Source organism: Lytechinus variegatus, chromosome 4 (genome assembly GCF_018143015.1).
Source record: "Lytechinus variegatus isolate NC3 chromosome 4, Lvar_3.0, whole genome shotgun sequence".
Taxonomy (NCBI): Eukaryota; Metazoa; Echinodermata; class Echinoidea; order Temnopleuroida; family Toxopneustidae; genus Lytechinus; species Lytechinus variegatus.
The window spans coordinates 23689376-23706779 of NC_054743.1; the positions used below are offsets into that span (position 1 = coordinate 23689376).

Sequence of the window (17404 nt, forward strand, 5' to 3'; positions counted from 1 at the left end):
AAAAAAATTAAGCTTGAGCAGCAATGGAAATTTAAGTAATGAAGGACACACAAACTTTGCTGGAATAAACAAACCTGCGCAAGAATTTCAGTTCATAATTGGTAACCTATGAGAAAAAATAAAAAGCAAGAAATTGCTCCAAATGATGCGGAAGTATTACTTGACATTGAAATTGGAACTCTGTACTCAATATACAGTGTAAAAGATATTTGAAAGGAAAATGATCTATGCTGGTGTATTTTCATTATGGTAAATATAATCACATTTTACATCAATAAAATCTTATAAAATACGAATGAATTAAACTTTTATATGCTTCGAATTATCCAACAAGAGCAAGAATGTACTAGTTGATCCAAAATGACAAGAAAATATGAGAAACTTTCTGGAATCTCAGATGACTTACTGGTGTACGTTCCCATCTTTGTCATTGAGTGTTTGTTTGATCCACTGTGTAGTCCTGACAAGCAAGCCTTGATCGGTGAGCAACCCACCAGTCTGCTTTATTAATGATTGCACTCCTTGAACCCAAGTTTGACGTACTTTCTCCTTCAAAGATCCTGCATGTGACACATTGAATGGATTATCAAATACATCGCACAATGATCTTGGTAAGTGTAATGATTACTTGAAGAATAATGGGCAAGCGCTAGTTGTGGTAAAAATAAGCATTGTTCCAAAATGAAATTACATCACCAAGTACTGCTATACCAACAAAACAAAAATTGTGTTTGACAATACATGCAATCACTACTTTCTTTCTCTTGTGACAGTATCGGTGTAAATAAGAAGGGTGATGACAATAAAATGATGATGATGGTGATGGTGATGGTGATGATGATGGTGATGGTGATGATGATGATGGTGATGATGATGGTGGTGATGATGATGGTGGTGGTGATGGTGGTGGTGGTGGTGAGGATGATGATGATGATGATGATGATGATGGTGGTGATGATGATGGTGGTGGTGATGGTGGTGGTGGTGATGGTGATGATGATGGTGGTGATGATGATGGTGGTGATGATGATGGTGGTGGTGGTGGTGGTGGTGATGGTGGTGGTGATGATGATGATGATGATGATGATGATGATGATGATGATGATGGTGATGATGATGATGATAATGATGATGATGATGATGAAGATGGTGCTTGTGATGGTGATAGTGATGGTAATGATGATAATGAAAAAGATGTTGATGGCGAGGGTGACAAAAAATGATGGTGGTAATGATGATTGTAATGATGATGGTAAAAATGCCGGGTTGAAATGATGATATTGGAATGATGATGGTGATGATAATGTAAATGAGGAGGATATGGAGGAGGAAGAGAATGACAAGGAAGATAATGATTATGATGATGATGATGACTAGATAATCATTACAGAAGTAATTATGGTAAAGGCAACAATCACAATTATAATTATAATCGTGATAACTGACAATTATGGAACATACAGTAGACATCAGTGACAATGAGATTGACTACACAATATCATACCTGATAGATTGTGAGCATTTTTGCATTCCAGTTGGAATATGGCTAGTTGGAGGTCAGTGGACGATGAGAGATGAATGCATCCCTGAAAAAAAACATATTCGATTCAATTTAATTACATAGTATCCTCAACATGGGCCTTACATTTGAAATGTATCTCATTGTCCTTTTGATCTTTTCAGAAGGTCCTTTCAATGCGGGATCCATAATTGTACAAGCCAACTCAGTTTCATAGTGGACCTCTCTATTTCTACCAAAACATTAAGAGATCATTTTCAGGGGCAACATTACATGATCCTTCTGAGTTTCAAATCTATAATTCTGTTATTTTGTTAATATTTATTTTTAATGGTATTTGTATTTCCTTTGAATATTTTTTGTTGGAAATCTGAAGAAAATAAACTGAAATAAAAAATATATCATCCTTTTAAAAATAAAACCTTCACTTCAGAGGAAACCATTAGTAAATGAACTAAGATACATGCAAATCAATCAGAGTAATGAATAGCATAATGCTTGTGGCTCTGTGAAGAGGCATTTCTATTCTCTTTTATTTTCTTCTTATTTCAATCAATAGAGATTTGAAATTATCACCATAATAAGTGCTATATGATGCACCACGCCGTACACCGGGGTACCGTAGTAGCCAGGGGTACGGCGTTGTGCAGCGCCATCTCGTGTTGTAATAGTGTACAGTTACATTGTTGTCATGGTGATCACGGTCGTACGATCGGTGCGGCAATCATGACAATGAATGGGGACAATGATCCCAACACCTATTTCCTTTCTTTGATACAATCTAATGCCAATAATAGTAAACAAATATAATAAAGTTATCATTTGCATGCATTAATTGTTACATAAGATCACTAAAAAGAAAACAAATCTGTACAAAACATTAAAATATACTTGTACACATTTTTTGGTAACCCAGGGTACAGCGCAAAAAATAAAATAAATAATTCAACAAAATGACGGATTATTATTTGGTACCCCAGGGTACCAAATACTGCATCATATAAGCAAATTTATTATCTTGATCATCATCAAGTTTAATTCTCTTCTGAACTTAACACTTAACGAATATTCTGAAATGCACTTGCCATGTGAATAATCATAATGAGCTAACCTTAACAGCAGAAAAGAAATTGGTGGTCACATCACATATGAAACTGATGCATTGGGTTGCCGTGGCAACAACATCCGGTCTGGTAAGGGCATGGTAGAATCCAACGAGGAGCAGCTCAGCATAAGTGGTTCCAATCAGTGGCTCTAAAAGAAAGAGGACACTTTATTCTGAAGTCTACTTTAACTTCCACTATTGTCTTACTCTGTGCTTAAATTATGGGAGGTAAAACATGACATTGAACATTTTGTTTAGTGTATGTTTATCATGTTGAAAATGTCAACACTTTGTTTACAGTGTATATTTCTCATGTTTCCTTATGCTTTAAAGTTGAAGACAAGTGAAGCGCCTCTGGCAGTCTCATCTGCATTACACAATTCAATATGGCAGCAGTGCTGAATTAGAAAACTACTATAAAATAATTATTCACAAAACACCATTCATATAATGATACAATACTATGTTCATTGATCCTAAATGACATTTGACCTTGATCATGTGACCTAAGACTTGTCAGTGATACTTGATTACCCAATGTCCTAAATTCATAAATTATATCCATAAACTTTCAAAGCTATGACAGCAATTAAATAATTACCTCCGCAATGGTCAAAATTCATTGACCTTAATGACCTTTGACCTTGGTCATGTGACCTGAAACTCGCACAGGATGTTCAGTGATGCTTGATTACTCTATCAGATCCATAAACTTTCAAAGTTGTGATGGTAATCCAACAAATACCCCCAACTTGGCCAAAGTTCATTAACCTTAAATGACCTTGATCTTGGTCAGGTGACCTGAAACTTGCGCAAGATGTTCAGGGATAATTGATTACTCTTATGTAGTTTTATGAATCAGATCCATAAACTTTCGAAGTTATGATGGAAATTCAACAAATACCCCCAACTTGGCCGAAGTTCATTGACCCTAAATGACCTTTGACCTTGGTCATGTGACTTGAATTTGGCAGGATGTTCAGCAATTATCGATAACCTTTATGGCTAAGTTTCATGAACTAGGTCCATATACTTTTTAAGTTATGATGACATTTCAAAATCGGTTCAGATTTTAATATTGACTCCCTTAACATGGTCAAAGTTCATTGACCCTAAATGACCTTTGACCTTGGTCAAGTGACCTGAAACTAAGGCAGGATGTTCAGTAATACTTGATAAACCTTATGTCCAGGTTTCATGAACTAGGTCCATATACTTTCAAAATTATGTTGTCATTTCAAAAACTTAACCTTCGGTTAAGATTTGATGTTGACGTCGTCGCCGCAACCGTCAGAAAAGCAGCGCCTATAGTCTCACTCCGATATGCTGGTGAGACTAAATAAAAGTAAACACCAAGGAAAGTAAAAATAAATGAACAGGTGTTATTTACTATGACTGTCTGTGATGTTGATCCTTGACAAATTATTTGAGTATGATGCATGTACCTTTGTTTATGAGCATGAAAGCAATTACAAAAAAAAACATATTAATGGTATAAAACTGATGACATGTCAAACTCTAAAGACAAATCACTGAACAAGCTCATCCCATATCAAATACAGGTGTGCAATCACGTTCTTCTTTATTCTATCAATCATGGCAATATTTCTCATGTTTACATCCAAAAGTGGAAAGAGCAAACATCATTGAAGTTGAATAATCAACATTTTGTTTTTAACAATTTGCTTGAAAAAACAATGTCTGCCCTTTGGTAATAATGGCTGGTTTCATCAAAATGGCACTCTTTCTTTTCTATCATCCATTTGATGCTTGAACATGTTGGGCATGGCCCCTTCTTTCAATTCATAAGCTCCAAAATTTTGTGTTCGCTCTTGCCACACCTATAAAATAATTACGAAGTATTTGGTGATTGGTATTCTTGATCGATTCTTAGAATACTAAGAGGATTTGCGCTCAAATATATTCACTTATTATGCCATGCATGTCATATTCCTTTACTCATCATCAATACATTTCTTAGTATCTTGCAAGTTATGATACAAGAGTCCTAAAGATGTGCATAGTTATCTATGCTGTTTGATTGATGTCATGCAGGCCATACTCGTTACTCGTTCGTATTACTCTTGTACTATTTTTGTCTTTTTTATTGTTCACCTTTGCAATGCCAACATTCTTGTATTACTATTAGGAAAAAATAAAAGACACATCATTGTGAGCTCTTGATCATGCACTGTATGCTTGCATTACTCCTTAGTTATTTTCTATTTTATTATCAACTTCTATTTGAATAATTGACATTGTGTTAGATAATTCGTTTGATCTAGTCATGTCTGTCCTTTTGTGCCTAACTTTTATTGGTTGGCTATACTAAATGGTAATATTCCTTTCTAACGTCGATCTTAATGTCAATTTTCAAGTCTTATGATTATATTGTATATATTATGCATGCAAAATCGACTTTACTATATACTTGAAATAATATCCTAAAATTTAATTTCTCACATTTACATTCTCACATTAGCTCTTCACTCAACCTACTTCATAAAATGGACATCAAACTTCAAACAGGTAAGTTTTGGTTTAATCTCTTCATTCATAGGAGCTATCACAATTTTTTTTTCTTTATTGAATGAATGTATGTGTGGATTATTGGTGATCAATTTCGTAGAGGAATATACCATTTTTAAGTTAAGGACCTGGACCCTGTTTAATAAAGATTAGCTATGATAACAAACGCACAATGCCTATAATAACTTAATAATCAGTCAGTTAAACTGAATAATATCACTAGATCAAACTGTCATGTGTTACGATAACACATGTGGGCACGCCGTAGTCTAGTGGTTCTGACTCGCCTTTCAAACAGAGGGTCGTGGGTACCTAGCCTTGGTGTGTTGTCCTTCAGCAAAAATTTATCAACACTGTGCTGCACTCAACCCAGGTGAGGTAAATGGTTACCGGCAGGAAGTAATTCCTCAAAAAAAGCTGTGCACACCAGAATCAGTAGACTAGCTTAGCCGGGGTAATATAGGAGCGCCTTGAGCACCTCGCAAGGTGGATACGTGCGCTATACAAATCCTATATTATTTATTATTATTATCATTTATTATAACAATTTTTTTTAAATAAACCCCTGATATTTTAAACTTTAAACAATGCCTCCCACACCACCTATGATGGGCAGATGCACAAAAGTTTCTGAATTCATTTTGGGCGACATTTTATGGGTTTTGTGGTAGAGAGTCACATATAGTTAGTGCACATCTTACACCCAACTACAGGTACCCCATGATCAATAGGTCAGTCATACCGTCATGTTTGCCCGAGGAAAGGGCCAGGGAGATGAGCTTCCATCCTACAGAGCTGTGTTCAAGCTCCCCTTCAAGAGTCAGACGGCACAGTTCATCTTGGATCGATAGGAGCTTCTCACCAAACAGATCCGACTGAAGCCAAGCATCCATCGTCCATGATAGCTCGGGTTTATTTCTCATCTGTAGGTAAGATAAGAAAACCAAGAGGGCTTTATAAAAATTGCATCTTTTACAGAAGATACATGTAAATGCCAGTTGTGGTAACGTTCTAAAAAATGACTTTTTACAGAATTTAATATGATGACCACCAAAGAGTCTGCTTGTATAAATAAAAAATATGTGCCAAAGGATTCTGGAAGAAATTGTGTAATTGCTGAGAAATAAGCAAAATAAGCGCAGATTCGGTCACTTCCGTCGGGTCTTTGTTCCAACAATAATAACACACTATTCCAACAATAATAATACACTGTCCCACCTGTGCCTAGCTGTGTTGGCGATCTTCAGTGTGATCGTTTACAGCATAGATTTATGATTTCACAAAGTTAAGTTTATGTAACTGTACCAGATCTAGATCCACGATGATATACATGTAGTAATACTTAACCTTGGTTGTACAGATTTTCTCACGAAATCAGTGTTTTATTGCATCTACTTTCATTTAGGTTTGATTATTATTGGATGCATAAGTTCAAGCATCCATTGTCCATAATACCTAAGTTCATCTCTCATCTACATATAGATTTTTTTTTAATCTTTTAAAGAATTTGGTCATAAACTGCTTTAAAAGATATTCATGGCTGGTGCATATTTCCCTTTTTACATAAAGCTTTCAAAATAAGGAGATCTTTTTCAATTAATAAGTAGTTATTATCTGTGTCTATATGTTTTATCCCTCTGAATGTCTTAGTCCCAACTCTCTCTTTCCTCTCATTTGTCAAATCCCTTCATCTGTGTCTATAGTTATTCATTTTATTGATAACTTCATTGCATCCTTCTAAATTTTGATTATTGACAATAACAAAAATTGCACAATTACATACACAATTACACATACAATTTATTACTTCAAGACAATTGGAAATCATTACAATATATACTGTACATTGATTATTCAGAATGAAAGGGCAATGATCAGCAAAGGATGAATAAATAAATTTGAAGATGCATGTCTCTGTCTGTGTTCGTATCTGTCTGTGTTTATTGGTACTCTTTGCCCCCTCTCTGTTAAAGACCAAAAAAATGTTCCTTCATGACAAAGGAGGACAAAGGCAACCCTGCATTAGAATAGTGTATAATAATTAAAACTCTATGCAAAACCTTGATGATTATCCCATTTTCTTTTTACATAATCAAGCTAGACACTCTCCAAATCTAAAAAAATATATCAATGTATCAGGACGACACTTAGATAGATCCTTGTGATTTGATTGGTTGTTTGATATTGTTCATTCAGCCCATTTTGCAATGAGGTCATCGACCGTGCAATTTTGGATCCATACGATTTTGTCCATTGCACACGCGCATCAAGACTGCAGCTGCAGCTCATGCAGGCACCAGAAGCGTGCATGTTGTAATGACGTAACAATCGACAGACCGAACTCACACTGCATGAACGTGTTTTGCATCGAAATTCATAAATTTCATTAATTCATTAAATTATGATTAAAAAAATAATTTCTTAGGTGTCATATAAACCAAATAATGAATATTTTTTTCATTCGTGGAATGGACAGAATACTTCATTCGGTGAAAGATGAAATAATGATTCATTATCCAATGGATCATTTCATCTTTCACCCCATGAAGCATTCTGTGCATTGCACTCATAAACATTCATTATTTGTATATTAATGAATCTACATTACCTTGCATATTGTGAGATGGAGAAGCTGCGACGTCTCCGCTTTGAGGCACACGGCATCGACAACCAACATCCGATTCTCTTCATTGATGGTTAAGAGGACTGCAACAGTCATGTCAAGGACAGCTTCTAATCTTAACACCTTCTCCTGCTTTCCAAATTCACTTCCCTTTTCAACATCAAGTAACCATGGTAACAGGAAGGAATAGATGCATCTAAGCGGTAGAAGATCATCATCACGAACATCGTCCAGTTTTTCTACCCCTTCGTTCTCTTCCACCTTTTCATCCAGTTTGCCCTCTTTGGATCCCGCATTCTCTTCTCCGGCATCCTCAGTGCTTTTCACATCTTCACTAGTCCTACAAAATTCTTGATCTTTGTCATTCTCACTTGATGACTTGCTCTCAGCTACGTCCTTATCTCGTACATCTCCTGTTGATGCAGCATCTACCTTTATGCTAGTGGGGCCACTCCCTGTGTGGGGTACACAGGGTGCATTCACACCAGCTGCATTCTCATCAGTTTTGTCCACACCAGTTATGTTCACATCAGTTGTATTCACACTGGCTGATTTCAGCAGGGTTCGGATGGTGCTCTGGGTGGGGAAAGTTTTGACGAGCTGGGCTAGGAAATTGAGATGAGGTAGGGAGTCCTTCACTCGGTGGAACGATGACTGGATGAGGTCAGAGACGAGAGATGGAAGCTGGGGATGTTGGATGGATGGCTCGGCACTAAATTCTACACAAAGGAGAGGAGAAGAGACAAAGAGAAACAAGAGCAATAATAATAATCACAATGATAAATATTATAGAATTTTATCGAACTTCTAGCCAGGGGAAACAAAATGAAACTATCATTACCCAAACTTTACCTCGAGTAACCACTACGTACATTTAATTTCATTCACCTCACTTGGTCCAAGTGCGAGTGCAGCACAGTGTGAAAAAAATATTGTGGGATTGGAAATGCAGGACAAAAAAGGAATCAAGTGGACAAAAAAAATTCAAGAAATGTAGAAAAAATCATATCATAGATATGACAGAAGAAAAAAAAAACTAGAATGATGGAGATCCTATAACTTTTGAAGAGATTACAAATCCTTTGTAATTTCCATTCAATATCTTCGAACTTTTTTTTTAACTAATAGAGAAGTCTTGTTATACTTGGAATGTTTCTCCTCTAAAATTAACTATTTTGGTCTATCAAATGTATGAAATGGTCTGATTTTAACTCAAAGTGAATAACATTACATTATCTAAAAAAAATTGTTAATCATTTATTGGAAGCATAAATATACCTTCTACTGTTCTTAGACCAGTGCTAGTTGATGGGTCTTCCTTTTCTCCTCCTTCTTCCTCCTCCAGAGCAAACCTGATCCTTGCTCCCTTGCTTCTTCTCTTAATGACTCCTGTCTTCTTGATCTCAGCTGTATTAGGGTTCTGGGTGGTAGTGAAAGGAGCAGTCGATATCATCTTCATCAGTGGACATCGACATCATAAACATTATCAAATTCAGTGCCAAAATTGTATCTTCGTCATGGTCGTCATTTTCACCATCACAAACATCATTATCAACCTTACGATCATTAACATCATTTTCATCATTAACATCACTATCAACATCATTATCATCATCAACATAGTCATTATGCCAACACTATCATTATCATCATCATCATCATAACCAGCAGAAACTGCATCATCATCACCAACATTGTTATCAGCATGATGATCATTATCACTATCATCATCACCATCTTCAACATCACATCTTCATCATCACCATCTTAATCATCACCATCATCATCATCACATCTTCATCATCACCATCAGCATTAACAATAGGAGAATCATCTTCATTATCATTATCTTCTTTATCGTCATCACTAATTCCATAAAACTCATCATGTACAATTCACTCTTTTTAAAATTTACCTTCAGTACAGCAACAATCATTGCAACATTATTCAATCCTGCTTCCTGATTGGTCGATATCGATGTCACATGATCCACACACAAAGCAGAGATGCCTGACCACAGATACTCCAAAACCTGTTGAGCAGGTGACCCCTTCTCCTCATCATCCTTCTGCTTATAAAGGTAGTTAAGCAAGGCACCAGTCTGCTGATAAATGGTCACCACACTCCATGCCTTGCCTTCTTCACTCAAAGAGGACTTCAGAAGAGGCATAAGCTGGTGATAAATACAAAATACATCCAAATGCATAAAGGATGCAAGTATCAACTTAGCAACAAATCTTACAAGTCCACTTAAGCCATTCCATATAGATCACAAAAAGGATGTCACCAGAATAAGACAGTCAGTTCTGCCTATGAAATTCAGATTTATACTTCATTTAATATTGTATACTTGTGATCAATATTGGACTATTGGATAAATAAGTTTGGGTGGGAAGAAAAATATCTAGTGAAATTTCTCAACATGTCATTGTAAATGAGTTCATTTTTCTGTCATCACTTTTCACGTTCAGGGCCCTTGATTCGAAATTAGACCCTTTTTCAAATCACATTGCAACATCTTCACTCAGTTTTCACTTTTTAGCTATTCATGCATTTTCCATTAAAAACAACAATTCATAATAGAAATATATGCAACAGAAATTGGAAGTACTCCACGATATCCATAGCTCATAAGAATAAATCCCTTTCGTGTAACGAATTAGCTATAAAAAAAAGTTAATGTAACAACAGACAAACAAAAGATAGTGTAAAAATTAAAAAAAAAAACCAGACAGAAACTTTCGTTTTTCGTCTTGTCCTAGCCATCAACTGTAATTGTGTTACATTTGGTGACTTCACGTTCAGTGTTGACCTTTCGGTGTTGGTGTTAGGGCAATTTTTACATGAGTATTACACCAAACATCAAAACAAAGATGGTCCTGAAAAGTGACTCAGTAGGTGTTGAGCCGTCAATACTGTGATCTGCGTTACTCATGTAAACTCAAAATATGCACTGGAGCTAAGAAACGCAATCCCAATTGTGCGACACCAACACCGGACTTTAAATCATCCATAAACTTCAAATGCACAAAAGCAACCTTTACTGCAAGCAAAGTGAATGATATGGTTTTTATTATAAAATCAATAAGAGAAATAAATCATTTTGAGGAAAGAAATATTTTGAAAAAAATACCCTATTTAGAAATTGCAGAAAAAACATTTACATTTGCATTACTTTCAGCAATATGATCAATGCATTATTGAACGTTTTAGCCTCCAATAAAACGTACCTGTTGATCAATAAGATGGGTGTGAACAGATGCGTTATCACTGGAGAGATTCTGTGCTATACTGTATCTAAGACACTCCATGAAAGATTTCAGAACAGCTGTGTTCTCACCGCTACTCTGACTAACACTCTTGCAACTAAGTCTGTGTGAAAGAGGAAACAGATTGAGAATTCTCAATTCAATTCTGTAATCAGTTCTTACTCCCAGTAATACATTGACTAATGATACCATGATGATAGTAATATGAATGTAAATTTTGTTGTGTCTGTGCAAGTACACCGTACGCCCTCAGACAAACATTTTTGTACACTAATCAGTGCAGAAATGCCCAATATGCATGCTGCTAAAGGCGTTTTTGCGCACATACAATGTGCGAATTAGTGGTGTTAAGGGCGTTCTTCAACCGACACAAAAGATTTGTGATGTTCTAGTACTAATCATCCATCAATATTCATGATGTAACACGGAACCTGTCATAACGAATTTTATATTTTTCTAAGCTCCAATCTCAAACCCGATTCACGAAAGGCTTCCTTACTAAAATCCCTTGATATAGATACTATTGACAGAAAGAGCAGACGGTAAGTAGCCTTGGTCACAAAATAGCATTATTTATAAAAGCAAAATTATGATAAAACCGCAAATATTGTGATGAATATGGAAAAACATCTGATGGAAATAATGGCAGAGGTACATCAATTTAAACCATGAAGACTGGAGCATTTGATTGCTGAGAAAACCAAATTATGATTAATAAATTTTGACTCAAAAATGTCATTCGAACGTTGGGTACCCCCGGGATTTTATTTAATATATTACAAAAGTAATCTCTCTGTAAAGTACATGTATCCTTTTTTTTAAAGAATGATAATTATAAGCTTTTTAATGAGTCCAGACACCATCAAAACATAGTGTAATATAAGTTTTTTAAATCTCTATAGATACCGAAACATATAATTTGACAAATTCTATTCATAAAATAGATAGAATTTATCAAAATGATGATAAGGTTCTGAAAACATAGATTACAAGTCCAATAATGAATGGCCCAATCTTTATTGATTCAATTATTTTATTATTTCAAAATGAATGGTTTTTGTGGCGTTTTGCCAACCGTTTTTCATAATATTTGTACATCACAATTGACCGATCTATCCCATTTGTCTTGCAATGTAATATCAGACTATATGATTGATTACATAAGATTATAATTTTCAAATTTTGAGGCACCTGTGTATAGTCCACCAATGTGATGCCACTACATCATAAGGAAAGAAGTTATGACAGGATTGGAGGTGTCATAAATATTTAGTCAGCTTGTTGTAACCGATCTTGGCAAAGAGGGCTTCGTGATACGGGTAGCGGATAAGTAGCTCACTATGTGCTGACCAGGCATGTCCCTTAAATGATTGGTGAACAGAGCAGCAAGCAAGAGGCCACCAGGCCTCACCTGGCGCAGCTAAGAATACAAATAGGTGATTCAATCTAATGTGCACAATTTTATATATTTTTTGTTACGATACATATTTATATTCTATATCTGACAATTGTAAGCGATGTGATACTTTTGTTTGTAGCACACATATAAATTATGTTTTATTATTATTTTCTCTGACTAAGTCAAGAAGTTAGACTTATGACGGTGTTTGAGAAACGAGCCCCAGGGCCTTAATACAGACATTTCCCTGAAATTTACTAACCCTGTCACAGGCACTCACCCTTCTCTGAAGTTGTTGAAGAATTCCTTGTAGAAAGCCTCATCTTGACCTTTGACCTCGTGAGGTAGATGACTGAGAAGCGGAAGGAGGTGGGGGTATATGGTGGTGGCGCACCCACTACCTCCATGACGCAGGACAGACCAGAGCTTCGGAAGGACTGCTTTCCTCATGTTTACAAATTTCCAACAATCCTGGCAATCAAAAATAACACAAAAAGTAGCTGATCTTTAAGATTTATATTTGTTCATTGTCTTACTTCGAGCAAGTCATAACACTGAATGTTGGCAGAGTATCTTTTTATGATTTCACAGTACATCGATTAAAGAAACTCAAATTCAATGTCAAAGACTTAAAGAATTAATCAGATTCATAATTTCCTTTCCTTTAAATCTTTCATATGTATGTGATCATCTCTCAAACCTTGATCAATCAAATAGGACTATGGAGAAAAGATTACCAAGTAGGAATGTTTTTCTCCTTGAATACATCAGCCCATTATTTTAGAATATGAAAGTGCGTACAGACTCTTCCATATTCGCTGTTTTCATTATTCCTCAATAAATTTTAATAGTGCTAGATCTGCATAAACATGGTATTTCTAACAAGTGGAATGCCTCTGGCCGTCTCACCTGCATCACGCGATTCAACATAGCAGCAGTGCTGACTTTGAAAACTACTATAACTCACACAAAATGTTCAGTGATACTTGGTTACTCTTATTTCCACGTTTTATGAATTACACCAATACACTTACAGAGATAGGATGGTAATTCAACAAATACCCCCAATGCGGCGAAAGTTCATTGACCTCACATGACCTTTGACCTTGATCATGTGACCTGAAACTTGCACTGGATATTCAGTGATACTTGATTTTTTACTCTTATATCCAAGTTTCAAAAGTCAGATCAATAAACTTGCAAAGTTATGATGGTAATTTAACAGATACCCCCATTATGGCCAAAGTTCATTGACTTTTTACCTTGGTCATGTGACCTAAAATACACACAGGATGTTCAGTGATACTTGATTAGACTTATGTGCAAGTTTTATGAACTAGACCAACATACTTTCAAAGTTATGATGGTAATTCAACAAAGCGGCGCCTATACGGTAGTCTCACTCTGCTATGTAGGTGAGACAAAACTACCTTTGTGAATCCTTGACCTTGAATTAGAACACACAAGAAATTAACCAACCTATTCTACATAAATAATGATTTACATGAAATACTTACTAGATCGCATGAAATGAGTCTAAGGATGCCATCCCAAAGAGGTCCAACAGTCAATGGGTCTGTCTCATTCATGCTAGCCAGGAGGGCTGGGCAAAGCTTGGAGAGGTAGGGGGTCAGGATGGAAGAGACTGTGCTACACAGGGTTCCTAATAAGCTGTACATAGCACCACGGATCTAAATAGAGAGGCACAAACAAAATTATATTAAAGGTAAAAGAAAGTAGGTGCAGCAAACAATTAACACATCAGAAAGTCTTTTAGATCAGGGGTAACTGTCTCCATATATATCTAGATCTGGTACATTAATGTAAAGTTATCTTTGTGAAATCATGAAATCTTGGCTCAAAACCAATGATTCTGATGATCACTAACACAGAAAAGCTTATGTGGGACAGTGTGTTCATATTGGTTCGAAAAAATACCTGACATTTGATGGAATTCTATACATAATTTGCTCATTTCTCAGCAGTTACACATTTTCTACCAGAGCTATTTGCCAAATATTTTTTATTCATAATAAAGACACTTGGGTGGTAATTTCATTGGATTCTGTTCAAACTCATTTTGAGATCGTATAACCACAACTGGTATTTATCTTTAATAACATTCCACACTGTAGTGTTTCATGAATTAAAACGTAATTTTCACTAACTACTTGTTCTAAGCCAATCAAATGCGAGGATTTCAGTCACTTATAATGGTAGTCAGTGAAAATCACTTGACTATACTATACTTTTTTGTGAAAGGCTCCCCAGTTGATCATACGTCAGACTGTGATTTTAAACACTGTACTTGAAATCCCTAAATTAAAATATAAAATATTTTCTTCAATGCAAAGGAAAATGCAGATATTATAGCTATAAGTACAGTGATGTAACAAACAACATGTGTAACGGAAAAAGTAAGACTGAGGCTTATGAAATTATTTCAGATATATTTTGTTACTTCCCACTTAATAAATATAGAGATACAATGTTGGGCTTTCTTCCCTCCCCCCCCCCCCCCCCCCCTCTCTCTCTCTCTCATACTGCTTTGTATAAAATACATATGACTCTCTATAATCAGTCCATATTTGTCTATATTCTGGGCACCATAACATAAAGCTTAATGACTGATCATAAGGCTGATTACCACTGTTCATTGTATTGGTTGTTGTGTACAAATAATCATAAAATTCAGCCACACAATCAATTGTAAGTTTTATATATTACAGGGCCTCATAGACATACCTCTGGAGATTGATGCTTGACAAACTTCCAGAGTCTGTCTTCTGAGAGAATGGTACTCAGTTCTTCCTTGCTCCCTTCCAGCTGTCCCTGCGGTAAGAGACTGACAAACTCTCTGAGCGCAAGCAGAGATGAGCTCACCACTCTCAGGTACTTCTCAGTCTGCTCCTCTTTGGAAAATGACCTGATTAAAAGAAAATAGAAAGTGAAGTTAAAGCTACAGGAATGTATTGCATCAAACAAAGATTCCATGAGAAAGTCCTTAAAAATCAATGTTAATGATTATTGTACGACGCCTACTTAGCTTGTTGTACGCGAGCAAATGGGAGACTGAATGTCAAACATTCGTACTGTTGCACACGCGACGTACCATCCAAAATGTATCGTTGCACAGCTTTAGGATGTGATGTCATAATACGATTTAATTCATTGCGCTCAGTAAAAATGAAGGTGCAAAACATGTATAAGCCTGCTGGCTAAATGCGCAATGCTGCCAAAGGTCATGTGCGCTTGTGGAAATTTGCTTTTCGCTATCAATATTTTTGCTCCCATTTTACCAGTTTACTGCAGGGAAAAAACTCTTATTTCATATTTTCGCTAAACTATTCTTATTCGTGCATTCGGTGAAAGAGATGCTCTATTCAACTCGGCTAACACCTCATTAAATCTATTCAACTCGGCTAACACCTCATTAAATCTATTCAACTCGGCTAACACCTCATTAAATAGAGCATCTTCCTTTCACCTCATGCGAAATCTATTTGTATACCATGTCATTGTATATCTAGATCTGGTTCATTTACATAACCTGCCACTTAACTTTATGAAATCATGATATCTAAGTTGAAAAAAATATCATACTGGAGATCGCTAACACCTATAAGCATATATGCAACAGTTTTATCTTTTAATGGCTTGGAAGGAGATCTGACATCAGGTTGGAATGTGATGTTTCTTTCTCAGCAATTACACATTTTCTACTATTTTTCTTTCCACTTTGAACAGACTGCATTCTAAGTGTTGCAGTCACAGGCTTTCCATAGTTGAGACAGATCAGACATATCGCAGCAAAGATGAGGCCCAGAACAATACCTATGGGGATTACAGAATTAGGTAATCAATGGATTGATGGCAAACTTACTTTGGATCACTGAGTGTCTCAGGAGTTTCCTTGAACAAGTTATCCTTGTAAAGCTGTAGAAAGATATAGGATTACATTATTATTGCTACATTTTTCATGCAGCAATAAGGTCAGATATCAATATCAAAGAGGATTTGTGTTTGTTACAAAATTCATGTTCTTAGCATACAAATGCAATTCATTAAATTTATTGTTTAGATGACTGCATGGCAAATGTGCATTCAGTTTGGTATTTATGCCTAGTTCCATATACTCATTATCATATGCAAATATCAACCCTCATACATGAAACTTTGAAAAAATATTGGGCTATAAACCACAATTTAGGACATCTTTACAAGACATGAACACAATGGCCAAAGGATTGAGCAATCTTAGTAGACACTTGATCATTCAACACTCATGTCAATTCAAAAAATTATAACCAGCTTCTAAATGAAACCATTACATAATTCATTTCCAGAATATATAACTTCATGATCAAGCAACACCACCACCACTGAGACATACCTGAAGCACCTCGGTCTTGCAGAAAGCCACTGCATTGCCCTGCTTCTCTGGCGACGTGAAAGCCGTCCGGAACGCGACCTTTGCCCCTGACCCCGCAGGGGCGTAAGGGTCATTCTGAGCCATCAACCAGCAGCCCATGATGGCCTTGAGGTGAGGGGCAAGGTTACGTTTGACCCGGCTGACCACCTTGATGAACATCTGCTGGGTAGCCTCTCTCACCCGCTTGTCATGGTCCTTGGATTGTAGAAAATAATGGTGAATAAAAATATAATAATAATCCATATTTTATAGATATCAGAAATCCTCCGAAAAATGTATTTTACTGTACTGAACGTGGGCCGGATCCAGATGAGCAGTGCAAGATGTATAATATTAATTATAATGATTAGATCAACACAGATTATGAGCCACCTTAATGCAAACATATAATATAAAGTTGCACCCTAGCACTACAGTTTAATCTTCTAATATTTCTTCGCATTCCCCTTCTCCATAAAGGCAATGCAAATGGTCATCACCACCCCATTATACAATTATTTTTGTCATTTAAATAAGTCTCAGTCTCCT

General features: G+C 36.0%; 1 protein-coding gene across 1 annotated transcript in view; it reads right to left on the bottom strand.

Annotated features, from left to right (window-relative positions):
- LOC121413658 (E3 ubiquitin-protein ligase listerin-like) overlaps window positions 1–17404 on the bottom strand; it is a 70224-nt gene that overhangs the window by 46740 nt on the left and 6080 nt on the right. The window contains exons 4-16 of the mRNA XM_041606571.1: window positions 16838–17071; window positions 16328–16380; window positions 15190–15370; window positions 13962–14135; window positions 12725–12915; window positions 11007–11148; window positions 9692–9949; window positions 9055–9196; window positions 7762–8495; window positions 5896–6076; window positions 2631–2773; window positions 1505–1586; window positions 407–560 (exon numbers count right to left, since the gene is read on the bottom strand). Coding sequence (XP_041462505.1) covers window positions 407–560; window positions 1505–1586; window positions 2631–2773; window positions 5896–6076; window positions 7762–8495; window positions 9055–9196; window positions 9692–9949; window positions 11007–11148; window positions 12725–12915; window positions 13962–14135; window positions 15190–15370; window positions 16328–16380; window positions 16838–17071 — 2669 coding nt within the window. The remainder of the gene's footprint in view (window positions 1–406; window positions 561–1504; window positions 1587–2630; window positions 2774–5895; window positions 6077–7761; window positions 8496–9054; window positions 9197–9691; window positions 9950–11006; window positions 11149–12724; window positions 12916–13961; window positions 14136–15189; window positions 15371–16327; window positions 16381–16837; window positions 17072–17404) is intronic.